This window comes from Panthera pardus, unplaced genomic scaffold (genome assembly GCF_024362965.1).
Source record: "Panthera pardus isolate Hobbes unplaced genomic scaffold, ASM2436296v1 HiC_scaffold_15, whole genome shotgun sequence".
NCBI classification, from domain to species: domain Eukaryota; kingdom Metazoa; phylum Chordata; class Mammalia; order Carnivora; family Felidae; genus Panthera; species Panthera pardus.
In genome coordinates, this window is record NW_026526710.1 from 3,485,001 (window position 1) to 3,502,298 (window position 17,298).

At 49.7% G+C, this 17,298-nt stretch overlaps 1 protein-coding gene across 9 annotated transcripts in view; it reads right to left on the reverse strand.

Moving 5' to 3' along the window:
- Nucleotides 1-17,298, reverse strand: part of HVCN1 (hydrogen voltage gated channel 1) — a 37,050-nt gene that overhangs the window by 17,492 nt on the left and 2,260 nt on the right. For 5 of the 9 annotated variants that reach the window (XM_019467469.2, XM_053902017.1, XM_053902015.1 and 2 more), the window contains one exon: nucleotides 12,976-13,015. The exons of 3 other annotated variants lie outside the window; for them this stretch is intronic. In XM_019467469.2, coding sequence (XP_019323014.1) covers nucleotides 12,976-12,996 — 21 coding nt within the window. In that variant the 5' untranslated portion in view covers nucleotides 12,997-13,015. Of the gene's footprint in view, nucleotides 1-6,664; nucleotides 6,689-12,975; nucleotides 13,016-17,298 lie in introns of those variants that run through there. One more of the 9 variants, XM_019467471.2, reaches the window with a different exon arrangement.

Consider the following 17,298-nt stretch of genomic DNA (forward strand, 5'->3'; position numbering starts at 1 on the left):
CCTCCCCAGTCCAAGTCTTCATCCCAAAGATTGCAACTGTTTCCTTATAGATTTCTCTCCCTGGACTTGGTTCTTCCAGTGCATTTTCCAACCAGCAGCCCAAGCAGGCCTCATAAACCCTCACCTCTGATCATAGTATCTGATCCTATCACTGTCCCCTGTTTTTTGGATAAAAATCCGAGATCCTGGGGTGCCTGGATGGTTCGCTTGGTTAGGTGTCTGACTCTTGATTTTGGCTCAGGTCATGATCTCACAGTTTGTGAGACTGAGCCTCACATATGGCTCTGTGCTGACAGTGTGGAGCCTGCTTGGTATTCTCTCTCTCTTCCTCTCTGCCCCTCCCTGGCGCACATTCTCTCTCAAAATAAACGCCAGGGGCGCCTGGGTGGCTCAGTCGGTTAAGCGTTTGACTTCAACTCAGGTCTCCGGGCTCTGTGCTGACAGCTCAGAGTGTGGAGCCTGCTTCGGGTTCTGGGTCTCCCTCTCTCTCTGCCCCTCCCCCACTTGTGCTCCGTCTCTCAAAAATAAATAAAAAATGCACACAAAAAAATTTTTAAAACAGGGGTGCCTGGGTGGCTCAGGCAGTTAAGCATCTGACTTCAGCTCAGGTCATGATCTCATGGTTTGGGAGTTCAAGCCCCGCATCAGGCTCTGTGCTGACAGAGCCTGGAGCCTGCTTCAGATTCTGTGTCTCCCTCTCTCTGCCCCTCCCCGACTCATGCTCTGTCTCTCTTAATAAACATTAAAAATAAATGAAAAAAAAAGATGAAAGAATTTTTTAACAAACTCCAAGATCCCTCCTATTATATACACAGCCCTGTGGCCCTTCTGTCCCTCCAGCCCTCCGGATTCTCCCCACACCCGGTCTTCACATGGCATCTTCCCTCAACCTGGACTACTCTTCTTCCAACTCTGAGCTTGGCTCACTTTCACTCAAGCTTGGAGCCTCAGCTGAAATGTCCCTTCTTCAGAGAGGCCCTCCTTGACCCCTAAAACCTAAATCAGACCCCTTCTCAGGTTTGTAATCTGTGTATTCTTTTCTTTTGAGAGACCCTCATGACAGTTTCTAATCAGAATTTTGTGTGTATGGCCGTTTACCTACGACTTCTCTTTCCACACTAGCAGTTAAGCTCTATGAACGCAAGGCCTGTGTCCCCAGAGTCTCATGTGACACCTGACCGGGAGCAGAAGCCCACCATCTGCTGGCTGAGGGCACTGGTACCGTCTTCCATGCTGGGCTGTAGCTGGTCTCAGGCTGGACCCTCCCTCCGTTGCCAAGGGCCAGCTCCATGGCTGTCCCAAAGCCCTCCGGGCAGCTACTGGCCATAATTCTCCCCTAAAACGTCTCACCTGGCAGATGGAAACCTCCTGGGCTGGTTTTCTCGGCATGATGGGAGCCTTGGGGTGCTTTGTAAAAACCGCATTTATATTTTACAGGAGAGGGAATTTTTCTTTCTGAAACCTTGCGACCAGTAAAAAGCAACTTTCTGTAATCTGGGATGAAAATATTTATGGCACCCAGCAGAGCAGAAAACAACTCTGGTTTTAAGTCAAAAATATGACATACCAAAAGCAGAGGAGTTTCAGAAAAGGTCAAAGATATAGCTGATCATGAAAATGCTGTGGGCTTCGGCAACTTTTCACCACCCACTCGGGGCTCTCAGCTTCCTCTTCCCTGCCCAGGCAAATGGGAGGATTGACTCAGTGAGCTGCTCAGAGCACCAGCCACAGGGCCGGGCCTGGAGCAGCCCTCCGTGAGCGCCTGCTATCCTTCCTCTTCAGCAGCGCAAACTCTCATTTCTGCTCCTCGGACATCATCCCCGGCCGGGGACAGTTCGCTTCTCTGCTCGCTGGCCCACTGCCTGCCCGTGCAACCCCCAGACTTCGCAGTCACACCAACTGACAGATTCCCTTTGAGGCTTACGCTAGACTGAGTCCTGTCACTGACAACGCCGGGAATCTAGACCAGTAGGGTCCCTGGCACTGGACACGCCCATCTCTCCATCACCCGCATTAACCTTCGCCGTCCCCTTATATCCTGACACTACTCTCTCCAGGGTCACCTGGAGCAAAGCCCACAACTGTGGTTGCCACCTGGACTGGACCGCATCCTCTCACACCGTTGACTCGGTTCTGTCTGACAATCTTGCCTCTTGATTTTTCTCCCAGGTCCGGCCACCCTCCTCAGCCTCCATTGTCCCTGTCCCCATGCCACCAGGTCCCCCAGACCCCAAAACTGACCCTGTGCTGGTGCGGGGCCAGCCTCCTCCTTTGGCAGTCTCAGCACACCTGGGCTCTCAACACTGAGAACACGTGCAGATCAGTCTCACGTGCGAATCGGCCTCCAGCGCGATGTGTGGTATCCCGCCAGGTCATCTGTTTGCTGTGACCTGAACTGAATCCATTTATCTTCCCCGCCCCCCACCCACTACCCCTTCCATGTTCCCCTAAGGCATGGCATCATACCCACCCTGCTGCCCAAGCCAAGAGCCAAAGATCGTCTTGGGCTCCTCTCTCTCCCTTGAGCCTTGGCAATCTGACCTCCTAAAAATGGCTCACGCCCCTTTTTTTTTTTTTTTTTTTAACATTTATTTTATTTTTGAGACAGAGAGAGACAGAGCATGAATGGGGGAGGGTCAGAGAGAGGGAGACACAGAATCTGAAACAGGGTCCGGGCTCTGGGCTGTCAGCACAGAGCCCGACACGGGGCTCGAACTCACGGACCGCGAGATCATGACCTGAGCCGAAGTCGGCCGCTTAACCGACTGAGCCACCCAGGCGCCCCTCACGCCCCTTTTTCTTCTCCCTCTTCCCCTCTCCAACTGCCATCACCTCTTGCCTAGACGCCTGCACTGGCCTCCTTGCTCACTTGGCCTTCTGCCTGGTCCTTTCTCCACACAGCGGTGGCCAGGGTCCCCCTTCTGTGGCGACAACCTGGCTGTGGCCCTACCCTCACCTGCCTCCTCCCCCATGACCTTTAGTCCTCCACCCTACCTCCTGCCAACCACTGCCTTCAGAACAAAGGCACAAAGCTCTCTTGGTCTCCGCAGGTCCCCTGCCTCCGCCATACCCCAGCTGCACCCAATGCCTTGTGGTTCTAGAATAAACCTCTCTCTCTCTTGCTCTAGAACTCCACATGCCTGTGCCCGCTATCTGAATTATCTTTTGCCCGTCGCACACGGTTTTACAGATGTGTCTAGATTGTACCACCCCAGGGAGGTCTTCCTTAGCCGCCACCTGCTGGGTGAGTGTCCCTCCTCTGTTTCCATGTCTTACCATTTGCTAACTTGTGCTGTGACATCTCAGTATCGTCTGTGTCCTGCCCTGGTCTGTAAGCTCTGGGAGGGCAGACTCTTCCCCGCTCTCACAGGGAGGGGTGTGAAAACTATTTAATAAACGAATTAAGAGCAAACCACAGGAGCTACCTCCTCAAAGGTAAATGTTTCGCCTACTTATTTTCTACACGTGTCAAGTATCATACCAAAAAGATTGCTACCTGGGAGAGGGAGGAGAAATGAGAAAAACAGACCTAGAAGAGACAGAGAAAAAAAAATGTTCTTGTGAACATTTAGTTTTACAGGTGTTGAAGCTGCCATCTATAGGAGGGGGAGTCCCTATTTCACGGTCATCCAACAATCACAGAAAAAGGCACTTTTTTAAAAAAAAGAAATTCAGGGGATTCCCAATGTCCCTTAAGCCCCCATTTCCCTGCTTCCTCCCAGAGTCTACTTTGGGGACCTGATTTGCATATTATTCAACATCTCCTGCCCCCAAACTCCAATAAGACACAATAGCAGTGACCATCTACTATTATGTTGTTTTATTATATTAATATACCACTAAAGTTCCTTAAATGAACTACTGAATTTTATTCCTAGCAACCCTCTGAGGTTAAGACCATCATTTTGGGTCTTAGTGAAGAAGGCGGCTTGTCCCAAGTCACAACTTAGGAAATGGCTGAGCCACCATCTGCCCCTGGGCTGTTACGACTCGGAGCCCTTGTTTTAGAACACATGGCTGAGAAAAAGGCAGGCAGGCAGGCAGCCAATGAATGGAGATCTGCCTTCTAGGACCGTGTAGTGGGGTTGAACAGTGGCTGCCGCCAAATTCACGTCCACATGGAACCTCAGAACATAACCTTACTTGGACTACGGGTCTTTGCAGGTTTAACTAGTGAAGGGGCTTGAGATGAAATCATCCAGAATTTAGGGTGGGCCCTGCTGTCCTTACAAGAGGAGGAGGGGCCATGTGAGGGTGGAGGCAGAGACCGGAGGGCTGCATCTACCAGCCAAGGATGCCAGACAGCCAGCAACCACCAGCAGCTGGGAGAAAGGCATGGAACAGATGCTCCCTCAACGCCTCCAGAAGGAACCGACCCTGCCAACACCTTGATTTTAGACTCGGAGCCTTCAGAACGGAGGGAAGGCATCTCTGCTGCGTTAAGCCACCCAGTGTGTGGTTATCATCACAGCAGATCCAGGAAGCTAATGCAGAGCCTGTGCCCGAATCAGCCTACGATGGGTGGCCACGGACGGTGTGCCCCCTCCCTGTATCTTGTGGGCCACACCCCAACCCCGGACTCCAAGGAGAAAGCGGGAGAAAGCGGGCTCCTTCAGCGGTCACAAACCACTTGGAAAAGCCTGTTTCTGCAGCCAGTCCTGGCAGCAGCGCCTTCCTTTTGCTCACAGCTTACAGGCCACCTCCATCCCCTTCGGCTCTTCACGCTTGTCACAATCCTGGGAGGGAGTCAGGGCAGGGAGGGGCAGGCTCTCCAATCCACAGAAGGGGACACTGAGGTGCGGGGAGGAGAGGCCAACTGCTCAGAGTCGCATGGCATGGCAGGATGACAGAGGCAAGGGACAGGGGCATGTAAACGGATACGCCCTTCTCAGGAGGGCAGCAGGACAGTTCCTTTCATCTTTCGAAAAGATGTTTGAGTGGCTCCAATATGCCAGGCATGGGAGCGAAGGAGGGGATCAGCCTTAACCGGTTTCTGTCAAAACTGAAAATGTCCCTATCCTTTGACATGCCAAGGGACTCACACATAAGCACATGGATGCTTCCTAAAGTCCTGCTACAACAGCCCAAACCTGGAAATGACCTCAAAGTCCATCATTAAACACGCTATGGGAGACCCACACTAAGACAATACTAGGCAGCTGTTAAGAAGGCAGCAAGCCCGTGTACCTGTAGGCGCTGACACAGAAAGGTGTTCTTGGTCTATATGAAATCTAGGTGAAAAGCAGCACGTTGTGGACCAGATTGTACCATATAATGCCATCTTTGTTAAAAACAGACAAAATAAATACCCCAAACTAAATGGTTCCCCCTGGGAAAGGAGTTCAATTGGGTTGGAGGGTGAAAAGAAACTTTCAAGTTTTATTCTATTAGATTTAATCATAAGAAATAGCCATTCTTGGAGGGAGATCCCGCCTACAGAGAATTGAGTAGTGAATGAAGTATTGAGGGTAAGGGGGGGAGGGGAGGAGGATGATGCGAGACACGTATACACACACACACACACACACACACACACACACACACACACACACACACACACACACACACACAACTGAAATCCCTGAATAAGAAAATCAAAACAGATGCCTGGGTGGCTCAGCTGGTTGAATGACTCTTGATTTAGGCTCAGGTCCTGATCCCAGGTGGTGGGATTGAGCTCTGCTTCAAGCTCCATGTTGAGCGTGGAGCCTGCTTAAGATGGTCTGTCTGTCTGTCTGTCCCTCCCTCCCCCCACTCCTTCTCTCCTACTCACTCTTAAAAAAAAAAAAAAAAAAGAATGGAACAAATATCTAAAAACAAACAGTGCCTGGTAAAGCCGCCAATATGAACTCAAGTCTACCAGCTTCATTCCTTATAAAACAAGGGGAAAATATGGCAGAAAAAAGCGGATTTTTTTTAAAGCAACAAAATGATGATTTTCTAAGAGGGAGAAATCAGGTTCTGAGATGCTGTCTTCCCTCCCTTAGCAGATGGGGAAACTGAGGCCCTGCAACAAGGCAAACGCTACCAGTCAACGGATAGTCCTGGACAGGTACCTGGGTCTCTGGTTTTCGGGTCCAGAACACGGAAGACACACTCAGGGAAGATCAGAGAAGTTGTCCCCAGTGCCTACCTTCCTTCCCCCACCCCCAGGGCCCACTCGGCACTGGGCCCTCTGCCACCACCGTGGCCCCACCTCTACCTCTCACGTGGAGGATACGGCAGCTCTTCACTACTCTCTGGCACTCTATCTGCGGCCAGACAGCACTTCTCAGAACATAGTCCCGTCACTCTCTGTGCAGAACAGGCTTGAGGCTGCTGTTCTTAGAAAAGGCCTGCTTGGTCCCTGGCTGGCATCTGGAGGGTTCCACCATTTACTGGTAAGAACAGCTCAGTGGGCCCAGACCGTGTGTATACACAATTCAGTTTATGTTGAACACTTGCTTTCCTTCAGGGAGCCTGGAATTTTCTAAGTGCTGTACAGAAGGTACCTCCTTGACCAGCCCCCAGCAGCCACCTTGAGCCCCGAGTCTCTAACAGGCTTCCCAGTGGACACGTCACTTCGCGCTGTCCCCACCGGAGGAACTGAGTCCTCTGTTAGAGACCGTCAGCCACCATGAGGGCCCTCCACGCTTGGCAGCTGGCAGTTCCCCACTGAACATACCTGGATGGTGGAATGAAGCCCTGAAGCAAACCTCTCCTCTGGCGGGAGGGAGGAGGGAGGGCCTCCGGGAGCACGGTCCCCTACCCCAGGGCCGCGCCCCCAGCCCCCGGGGATTGGTGTTCTGAGGAATGCCTATTTTTAAAATCAGGGAAGTCTTTAAATAAGCGTGGCAGCTTTTCCTTCTCTAGGGTGGGGAGGAAGTCTGAGGTTGGCAAAAACAACCACCACCGATGGCTGACCGGCTTGCGGGGGCCGCTGCTTATGGGCCAACGAGCCCGACCGGTGGCCCACGTCCCCCCAGAAATGCTGCAACACTTCTCTCCTTTTCCTGTGGGGTCAGGATCCCTCCCGTCTTGACAGAGTGGTCCACCAACCTGGCAAGATGAGGGTGAGGCTGGGTGGAGGTGACGCGGGCAATAACATCCGGTAGCAGGAGCCACAGTGAGCGTCAACTACCTCCCGGGCACCTGCCATTTCTGAGCTCCGTACAAGGTCCTCTAGTAACACACTGCAACAGCCTCGTGAGGTGGGGAATGGAGACATCTCCATCGACAGGCGAGGAAACTGGGAACGGAGAGGCCAACAACTTGTCCCAGGTCACACGGCCAGTGAGAGTGAGACGCAGGCTGCCTGGCCCAGAGCCCCTTCCTCTTGCACAACCTCTTTGAACGCCGCCCTGGACCAGGCTCACAGCTGTGAGGAGCTCAGGGCCGTGCAGGGAGCTCAGCCGAGTGTTACTCAGTGAGAAAAATACACTTTACATGCTGCCTTTTAGGACACTCTGACATACATACACGTGTTCCACAACCAACACTCAAGTTTCTAAGTGCGAGAAACTCTTGTATTTTCCGTTTTATTCTAGTTCATTGCTTAAACGACCGATTGCAGGAGTCACCAACGGGTTGAGTTTTAAAGATGCAGATATGGGAGGACGTGCCCAGTCTATTTCCCAGGGGTAAGGAGACGAGGATTGCCAGAGAGGAGACAGTCCCGTCTAAAGTGTGTGACGTCAGCCACGTTAACTGGGAAGCAGAAGTCAGGTTGTTTACAAAAACGTAAGAAAATGAAAGCATAGAAAGAAAACAAACCAACCAACCGTTTTTCAGCCAGAAATTAAGAGCTATCACCAATGTGAGACCGAGGCATCCAGGGAATTTCCGGCTCCAACATCTTAGCAATGCTTTGGCCCTGGAACAGAGCACGCTCTACCCCGCCTCACTGTGAAGTAGCCCATGGAGAGAGGCCCTACCCCGCCAGTCTAACCAGTGGCTCTCAGCCCTGGCTGCACTTTGGAACCACCTGGAAGCTTTAAAAACCAAAACCAAAAAACCAAAAAACCCAATGCCTGGGTCTCAGGCCCCAAGATCGTGATTGGTCTGGGGGTGGCCTGGGTGTTGGGATCTCCCATCTGCGGCCAAAGTTGAGAACGTGCACCATAAATAAACCTGGCGCCTCCAGCTCATGAGAAATGAGCAAAGGGCTATAGCGATTTCTAAGCACACTGGCTCCCAGGTTCCCCGTGTGGCTGGCGACACACAATCCTCCTCTGAGAGGAAGAGGAGGTCAGCTGCTGGTTGAAAACCCAGCTCGTCCTCATGACCCAGGGAACAGCTCCCGTGGGTTGAGTCTGTGCGGCCCTGCTCAGTGCTTCTCACGCACGAGCTTCTTTGAGCCCCACCACTGTAGACGGAGTGTTTCCGTTCCCATTTCACAGAAGAGGAACTCTTGAGTTGCAGGGTGGTGGGAAGGGGCAGAGTCCACGGCCCCTCTCTCTGAACCAGGGCTGAAACTCCCGCCAATTTCTCCTGCAACACCATGATCTTCCCCTCAAACACTAGGGCAGCCGGACAATAAAGAGCTGGTAAAAGCATTGCTATGACAACATTTTTTTAAAAACACAGTTGAGGGGTGGGTTAAATGGGTGACGGGCATTAAGGAGGGCGCTTGTTGGGATGAGCACTGGGTGTCTCACTGGGACGAATCACTGGGTTCTACTCCTGAGGCCAAGACTACACTGTATGTTAACTAACTTGAAAATTAAAACAAAACAAAAAAACCCACAACTGAGGTGCCTGGGTGGCTCAGTCAGTGAAGTGTCCGACTTCAACTGAAGTCATGATCTCATGGTTTGTGGGTTCGAACCCCACATTGGGCTCTGTGCTGACAGTGCGGAGCCTGCTTGGGATTCTCCCTCTCTTCCCCTCCCCCCCACTCTCTCTTTCTCTCTCTCTCAAAATAAACTCAAGAAAGAAAAACAAACCCGCACAATTAACTGCACAAGGATAAATTACTAACGGGAACTTGTTCTCTGAATCAACAGAGGCTCAGGTGCTACAAGTGATCCTGACCCAACCTTCTCCAGCTCCAGCCCTTGTACTGGCCTCTGTGGCAAAAAAGGCTCCTGTGTCCCCCCTCTCAGAGGTCATCCCCCCCCCCCAACAACTGGTGTCATCACCCTCCCCCCAGCATGTCTCCTTGGTTCCTCAGCTCTATCCCGTGCTTCTGTGCCTTCGACCCTCACCCCACCCCACCAGCTCCCTGGTTTCATTCAGACTCCCCTGGACACTCCCCACCCCCACTTTACCTGCTGTCATTCACCCCAACGAACAGACCTTTATTCTAGATCTATTTCTTTCAGCATCGTGAAGACATGAGCAAAAGGAAGTAAATTCATGATACTCCTAATACAACAGACTTATCATCCACCTAAGGTCTCTTTTACAATTGTGATCAAAGACCACACACAATCTCATATGTTATTTTTCCCACTAGATTTTTGGTCCCCCAACCCCCCCCCCTTTTTTTTTTTTAAAGAGACTGAGCGAGTGTGTGCAGGGCAGAGAAAGAGACAGACACAGAATCTTAAGAAGGTACCACACCCAGCTAAAGCCTGACGCGGGGCTAGATCCCACAACTGTAAGATCGTGCGTGACCTGAGCTGAAGTCAAGAGCCAGTGGCTTAACTGACTGGGCCACCCGGGGCGCCGCAGATGTACGTTTTAATGGCCAAGAAACTTCACCAAGAAGTTGACGCTCTCACTATTGCGTTTACTGATTGCTCATTTTTAGCACCTTCATCACCAATTCAAAGGCCACATTTCCTTATATTTTGACCCTCTTGAAATCTGAATGTCTCACAACATAAGGTCACAGTAAATGGCAGTTTTATGTTCTTTGTGATAAAATAATGGCGCATCTATAATCAATGGCACCTCATGTGACAAGAAATACGGTGCAGTTTTCTTTTCATGGGTTATATCTCCTCTTAAGTGAGACGCCCACGTTTGATTAGGAACATTTCCATGATGCTCAACACACGCTATTGAATTTTGTCCAGAACAACATGGGCTGGTTCCACTGCAAAATAACCAGCACTGAGCACTTCCACATGCTCTTTCGGTTTGCCCGACTTAATACGTAACTACGAATGAAGGAAAGTATGAATGGTTTCCATGTGCAATAACTGGAGCTCCTGGAGTTTCTATCAGGTGCCAGGTACTAGGTATCCAGCACCTTATGAGGAACGGTCATAACTCTCTGTGGTGGTGACTGTCAACCCCACTCATGACCGTGGACACAGAGGCTCAGGGTGGCTTGGAAGCTGGTCACGCGGCCCACAAGGGGCAGATGTAGCACTGGAACCCAGGCTGTCCGGCCCTGAGCTGCTCTCCCTGGGGCTGACCCGCTGGAGCCCCAGAGCAACCCAAGGCCGGCTTGCACAGGGGGGGAACTAGCACCTCCCAGACCGGAAGGTAATCTGCTCCAGAACTAGGGTTCTCCATGGTCAAAGTGCAGATTCCTCAGCCGGGCATACAGGGACCTTCCCCATCACCTCACCCTTCAACTCCCCTCTGCTCTGTAGAACTTCACGTGAGCCTGCCTCCAGGCCTTTCTCCATGCCGTTCCCTCTGCTGGAAATGCCCTTCTCTTGGATCCCGTAAGTTCAAATCCCAAGGCCCAGCTCAAAGGTTGCTTTTTCTGCAGAACCCTCCACGACCCTCCAAAGGAAAGGGGTCTTCCTCCTCTGAACATGAGCCCCACGTTCCGTGTCATCCTCCCCAGATTCTGGGCACTGAACTCGTAAATCCCTCCCAACTGCTCGCTTCCCTCCAGTGCCAGCGCCTCGCTCCCTGCTCCCCTGCAGGAGGGCTCCCACCTTGCTTGCCCCCCATGTGCTTTCTGGCATTTCCACCCATCTCCACAGGACACCAGAGAGGCTTTTCGAAGCCCAGGCCTGATCGGCGGCTGCCCTGCCCACCAGGGGCCTGCCCACTGTTCCTAGCACCACCACCAGAACCTTCAGTGTCCCCTGGGCCCTGCCTGGCCTGGTCTCTTCAGATTGAGCACGTCCTGGCCCCCCACCACGCTGCCCTACCCTGGCCATCCGCCTTCTGGCCATGGCATAGGTCGCTTCCTCTGCCAAGACTCACGGTCTTCATCCTCTACCTGGTTTCCTCCTCAGGCCCCACAGGTGTCAGGTCGGGGAGCCCTCTGATCAGAAGGTCTGAAGGTCTCAGTGGCCCTTGTGAGGGGCCCACATTAACCATGGCTTCTCCTTTACTGCTCACCCCACGTGCACCTTCACATATTCAGTTTTGTGACTTGAGACCGGTCTCGCAGCTACAGAGGAAGTCACTGGCAGGCAGAGACCAATGCCTTCAGTTTGGTAGCTATGGCCTGAGAGCTGTAGTTGGTTCCAGGACATGGCTGGTGTCGATATAAACATTTGTGGCTGAATGAATGAATGAGGGAAGGAATCCTCCCCAGAGAGCCGGTGCTGCCCCTGTGCTCCCCACTCCCGGCTCCCTTCCTGCCAGGGGTGAGCTCTTCCTCGGGCTCTTCCTTCTGGAGACCTAACCTGTCTTTGGGCTAGACTGTGTCTGAAAAGCAGACAGGGCACAATCACTAGTCAGTAATCAGGACATGGAAGCCAGGCAGCGTGGGTTTGAACCCCTTGCCAGCTGTGTGACCTTGAGCAAATTGCTAAACCTTGCTGGGCTTCAATTTCCCTACCTGGAAGATAAGGGAAAGAACAGTACTTAGTGCACAGGGCTGTTGTGAGCATTAAATAATCAAATACACAGCAAGCCCTTAGCACATGCCTGGCACAGCAGTGAGTGCTCCAGAGACATTGCTTGTGTTATTATTACAACTTCTGCACCTTAGTTCATTAATTCAAAGACAAACATGTCCCCAGATTCTTCCCCAGATTTCAACATTTCTGAAATCGGAGTTGGTGGCATCCACTGGCCATTTACCCCACGACACTGTTAACAGACCTAAAATCCGAAGGACTCTTACAGTTAAAGGGGTCATCAATTTGATGAGATACAGGATGCTCATCATTATCATCCCATGGCCCTGCTTCTTGGACCCCGCCCTCCTCACCCTGCTGCCACCCTGAGCTTCTAACACTGCCCTGATGGCTCTACCTGGCCAGACCCCCCAGAACCTCCTAGTGAACAGGTGAAACGGAAGCCAACGTTTCCCTTCTGCCTTGTCCTCACTATTCACAACTGATGTCCCCTCAAACCCAACAAACCTGCATCCAGATATCAAGAACGGGGTTTAACGGCTCTGCTTGGGATGGTCTCATGCCACAGGAAGCAAAGCATTCTCTCTGGAGAGAGGCCAGGGTAAAATCCTACTTCGGCCGCTTCCTACCTGTGTGATCTTGTCCAAGTGTCTTTATCTGTAAAATGGTAAAATGGGCAGTAGGGAAAAGCCCCGTATGGGCTCAGTATCAGCCTAGCATTCTGAGACCACTGTCTCTTCAACTCCTCCCAACCTTCAGGAACAAGGGTAATTTTAGCTCCCTTTTCCAGATAAGGACACAGAGACTCAGGGAGGTGAAAGTCTTGGCCTATGACACATGGTGATTAAAAAGCAGAGGTGAGGGGTGTCTGGGTGGCTCAGTCGGTTAAGCGTTTGACTTCAGATCAGGTCACGATCTCACAGTTCGTGAGTTTGAGCCCCGTGTCGGGCTCTGTGCCAACAATGTGCATCCTGCTTGAGATCCTTCTCTCTTCCTCTCTCTGCCCCTCCCCTGCTTGCACACATGCGCTCTCTCAAAAACAAAGAAACATTTTAAAAAATGCAGAGGTGGTGTTTGAATGGTCTGATTCAGGTTATTAGGCCATCTTGAGGTTTGTGACTTCCTGCTACAGTTTTCACCTTTGTGACGAAACACTTTGGTAAGGCAGAAACACCCCAAACAGGTGTTTTCCTTTTATCTTGTTTGTAACACCAAGCAGAACTGTCTTCAATGCCAGAAGTCCTTTAATGCTGCTGGTCTGCCAGAATTAATTTACCTTTTCATCCCAGGTGGCCATTTTCCTGTCCTCTCTGGATCTGGAAAGTAAGAAAACATTTGTCTGGATCTGACATTCTGCTCTCCTTTATCTTAGTATGCGCTTTGCAACACTTTGTTACAAACTATTTTTAACTTGCTTACGTGAACAGCCTCTGAAAATAGCATAAAGCTCAAAGTGTATGTGGAAGGATGCACATCCTTGGCATATACCCAAAGGAATTGAAAACAGGCACTCAAACAAATACATGTACACAAACAGTCACTGCCAAAAGGTGGAAATAACTCAAGTATCCATTAAGGGATGAACGGATATATCAAAGATGTCATATCCATACAATGGAATGTTATCCAGTCATAAAAAGAAATCAAGTACTGATCCATGCTACAACATGAGTGATTTATACTAAATCAAATAAACCACACACAAAACATCACACATTACATGATTCCACTGATCTGTAATACCCAGAACACGCAAATCCACAGAAAGATTGGTGGCTGCCGGGGAGTAAGGTGATGGGGGGCAGAGGGTGACTGTTTAGGATGCAGGGTTTCTTTTTGATTTGATGAAAATGTTCTGGAACTGGATAGAGGTGATGGTTGCATGATATTGGGAATGCACTAAATGTCATGGGATCCTTTGCTAAATGTTCACCAAATCGTAAAATGGTTAATTTCATGTTATGTGACTTTCACTTCAGTTTACACTTAAAAAAAAAAAAAAAAAAAAAAAAAAAAAAAAAAAAAAAAGACACACAGACATACACTCCAGTGCTGGGAATGCCTTGGAAAGCAACAAAGTATCTGTATGTCCACCAATGAGGTTCTGGTTAAGTCAGTTAGGGTACATCTGAGCAGTGGCAAATGCTAGTGTTGTTAAATCTTGATATGCAGATAAGGAAAGAGGTGAATAATATAGTAAGATAAAAAAAAATTCAGGGGAGTCTGGGTGGCTCAGTTGGTTGAGCATTCAACTCTTAATCTCAGCTTGGGGCATGATCTCACCGTTTGTGGGATGGAGCCCCGAGTGGTCTCTGCTCTGCCAGATTCTCTCTCTCCCTCTCTCTCCTGCCCCTCTCGTACTCTCACGTGCACAAGTGTTCTCAAAATAAACACTGTTTAAAAATTCATATTACAGCATAGTGTATACAGTATGACTCCATCTACATGAAAACTTACATATGCATTTTTATTTTATTAAAATAAAAATATTTTATTATCTCTTTCTTATTCGAGAGAGAGAGAGAGGGAGCAAATGCAGGGGAGGAGCAGAGAGAGAGAGGGAGACAAAATCCCAAGCAGGTTCTGTGCTGTCAGAGCAGAGCCCAATGCAGGGCTTGATCCCATGAACCATGAGATCATGGCCTGAGCTGAAATCAAGAGTCAGACACTTAACTGCCTGAGCCACCCAGGTGCCCCTACGCATGCATTTTAAAAAATACATCTGCAAGAATATAGCCAAACTCTTTACAGTGGTTATTGCTGGACAAAAAGGGAGTGTGGGTATTTTCCTTCTACTGACTTCTAGAAGGTCTGAACTTTTACAGTGAGTTTGTGTTACTTCTTAAAATTTACTTCTGGGCATCTGGGTGGCTCAGGCAGTTAAGCTGACTTTTTGGCTCAGGTCATGATCTCACGGTTTGTTGAGTTCGAGCCCTATAGTGGGCTCTGTGCTGTAAGCACAGAGCCTGGAGCCTGCTTTGGATTCGGGGTCTCCTTCTCTCTCTGCTCCTCCCCACCCCCCCACTCACGTGCACTCTCTCTCTCAAAATTAAACAAACATTAAAAATTTTTATTTTTAATGTAGGTGACATATGCACATACTAAAGGGAAATAGGAACGCCTGGACAGCTCAGTCGGTTGAGCATCCAACTCTTGATTTCTCGGGATTCTCTCTCTCCCTCTCCCTTGCTCGCCCTCTCAAAATAAACTTTAAAAAGCGAAAGAACACAAAAAAATATATGACAAAAAAGCCTCCTTTCTACCCATTCTCCCCAGAAGCAGCCACTTTTTTTTTTTTTTTTTTTTTAATATATTGTGGGGAGAGCGCAAGTAGGGGAGGGGCAGAGAGGGGGACAGAAGATCGGAAGCAGGCTCTGCGCTCACAGACTGAGCTGAAGTCAGACACTCAACTGACTAAACCATCCAGATGCCCCCAGAAGCAGCCACTCTTACCAGTCTCCTTTGTGGCCTTCAGTGGTGTTCTAGGCCTTCACCAACACACCCGTATTTACTCTTTTTCTCTTTTTTTAAAACTTAAACAAATGTGAGCCCACGCATACTGCGTGAATCTTGCTTATTTCCGTTTAGGGTGTGGCAGGCTCAGTGATGATCCACCCCCAAAGATATACATGTCCTAATCCCCAGAACCTGTGAATATGTCACTTTACATGGCAAAAGGGACTTTGCAGATATGATTACATTAAGGACCCCAAGACGGGGATTATCCATATCCAGGTGGGTCCGATGTAATCAGAAGGGTCTTTATGAATAGAGCAGAGCAGGAGAATCAGACACAGAAGGACAGGTGAGTACAGACCCAGAAGTTGGAGCCAGAGATTTGAGGATCTTATGCAACTGGCTTTGAAGACAGAGGGAGGGGATTGCAATCCAAGGAATGCAGACAGCCTCTAGAAGTTGCAAAGAAACAGATCCTCCTTTAGAGCCTCCAAAAGGAATGCGGCCCCGCCAAGGCCTTGATTTGGACCCAGTGGATTGATTTTTGTACATCTGATGCCCTCAGCACTGCAAGGTAATAAATTTATGTTGTTTGAAGGCTCCCATGTGTGGTGACTTGTTACAGCAGCCATAGGAAAATGATACAGTGTTTCTGATCGTCGCAGATCGATGTGTGCTAAATCGAGCGCACTCCTTGGAATGACAGCCCAAGACTTCCCTGTAGGAATGTATGTAGTCCCACTAGCGATCAGTGTTTACATTACTTCCCCATCTTTTCCTGCCCCAGTGTTCCAATAACACTGCACACTGTGTGATTTTATAATTGGGGGACAAAATGATCATTCTGAGAAAAAAATATATTCACAGAGACTTAGAAAAAAAAGTTCTTCTCCTTAGTACCATGCTGGGGGCATAAGGGACTCTTGGAGAATTTCTTGCTGGTCGACTGACAGAACAGCTTCTGTAACCAGCAGAGTTCAGCTCAGTGTGTTCCTGTTCTAGCCCCTTGGGTCCCTCGACCTGCTCTCAGGAGATGGGCTGAAATGGAACCATTAGCACAAGCAAAGGTGAAGGGGGCAGTTAAGGCGCCTGGAGATTTCCTTCCTTCACAAGACAGGAAATAGAACCAGCACATTAAAAAAAAAAAAAAAAAAAATCCCAGGTTCACTAATTCAAGCAACAGAAAATTGCAACCTACTACGAACTGCCCATTAAAACAGACAAAAGTGATAAAACTCAGTGCTTGTGGGGCTGTAGGGAAACTTGCACACACTGCCAGGCATAGTTTTTCCTCAACAGCCATCTGGTGATAAGTGGCAAGTGCCTTCAAAATAATCATACTCTTGACTTGAACACAACAGTTTGGGAACTATTATCTCAAAGAAATAATTTGATAGCAAAAAACACGTACAGTGTGGACAAGCTAAGCTGGATGTGATGCCTAGAAGCTGGAAAGACCCCACAAGCCCCGCTTTTGAGAAAAGCCGAGAAAGGCTATGGCCTGACAGAAGCAATGACAACTCTGGGGTGTCATGTCGAAATACAGAAAGAATTCTGTTAAGTAATGAGAAGTAGAACCCTGAATGGTTGCACACACTTGCTTGCAATTGTACAATATAATTGGAACATTCACTATGTGCCAAGCGCTGTGCTGAGTTCCGGGGAATCCAAAGCCAAGAAGATAAAGGCCATGGCCCTGACAGACTGATACTTTAGCTGGATGGACAGACAAGGAACCAGGGAAACACATAAGCAAGGTAACGCCACCCAAGACTAAGCATGCGAAGAAGGAAAAACAGTAATGCAAGAAGGGACCAGGCCAGCGTGGCTCCTGCAGGTGGAGTAGTGGGGGAAGACTTGAGTAGGAGACTTGCAGAGTGGTCCCTGAATTGCAGAGAGGTTAAGTCACAAGAAGATGGCTGGAAGACCATGTGCACAGGCCCTCAGAGGGCAAAAAAAAAAACCCCGCAGAAAAACACAAAAAAACCTTCAGCAAGTCCAAGGAAGAAAGAGGAGGTCAGTGTGGCTGCAGTAAGGGGGCGGTGGCAGGAGACAAGGGTCTGATCTCATAGAGGGCGTGGTAAACAACTCTGAATATTTGGGGGTCAAGAGTGGTGGCAGGGAGGCCAAGAGGAGGCAAACG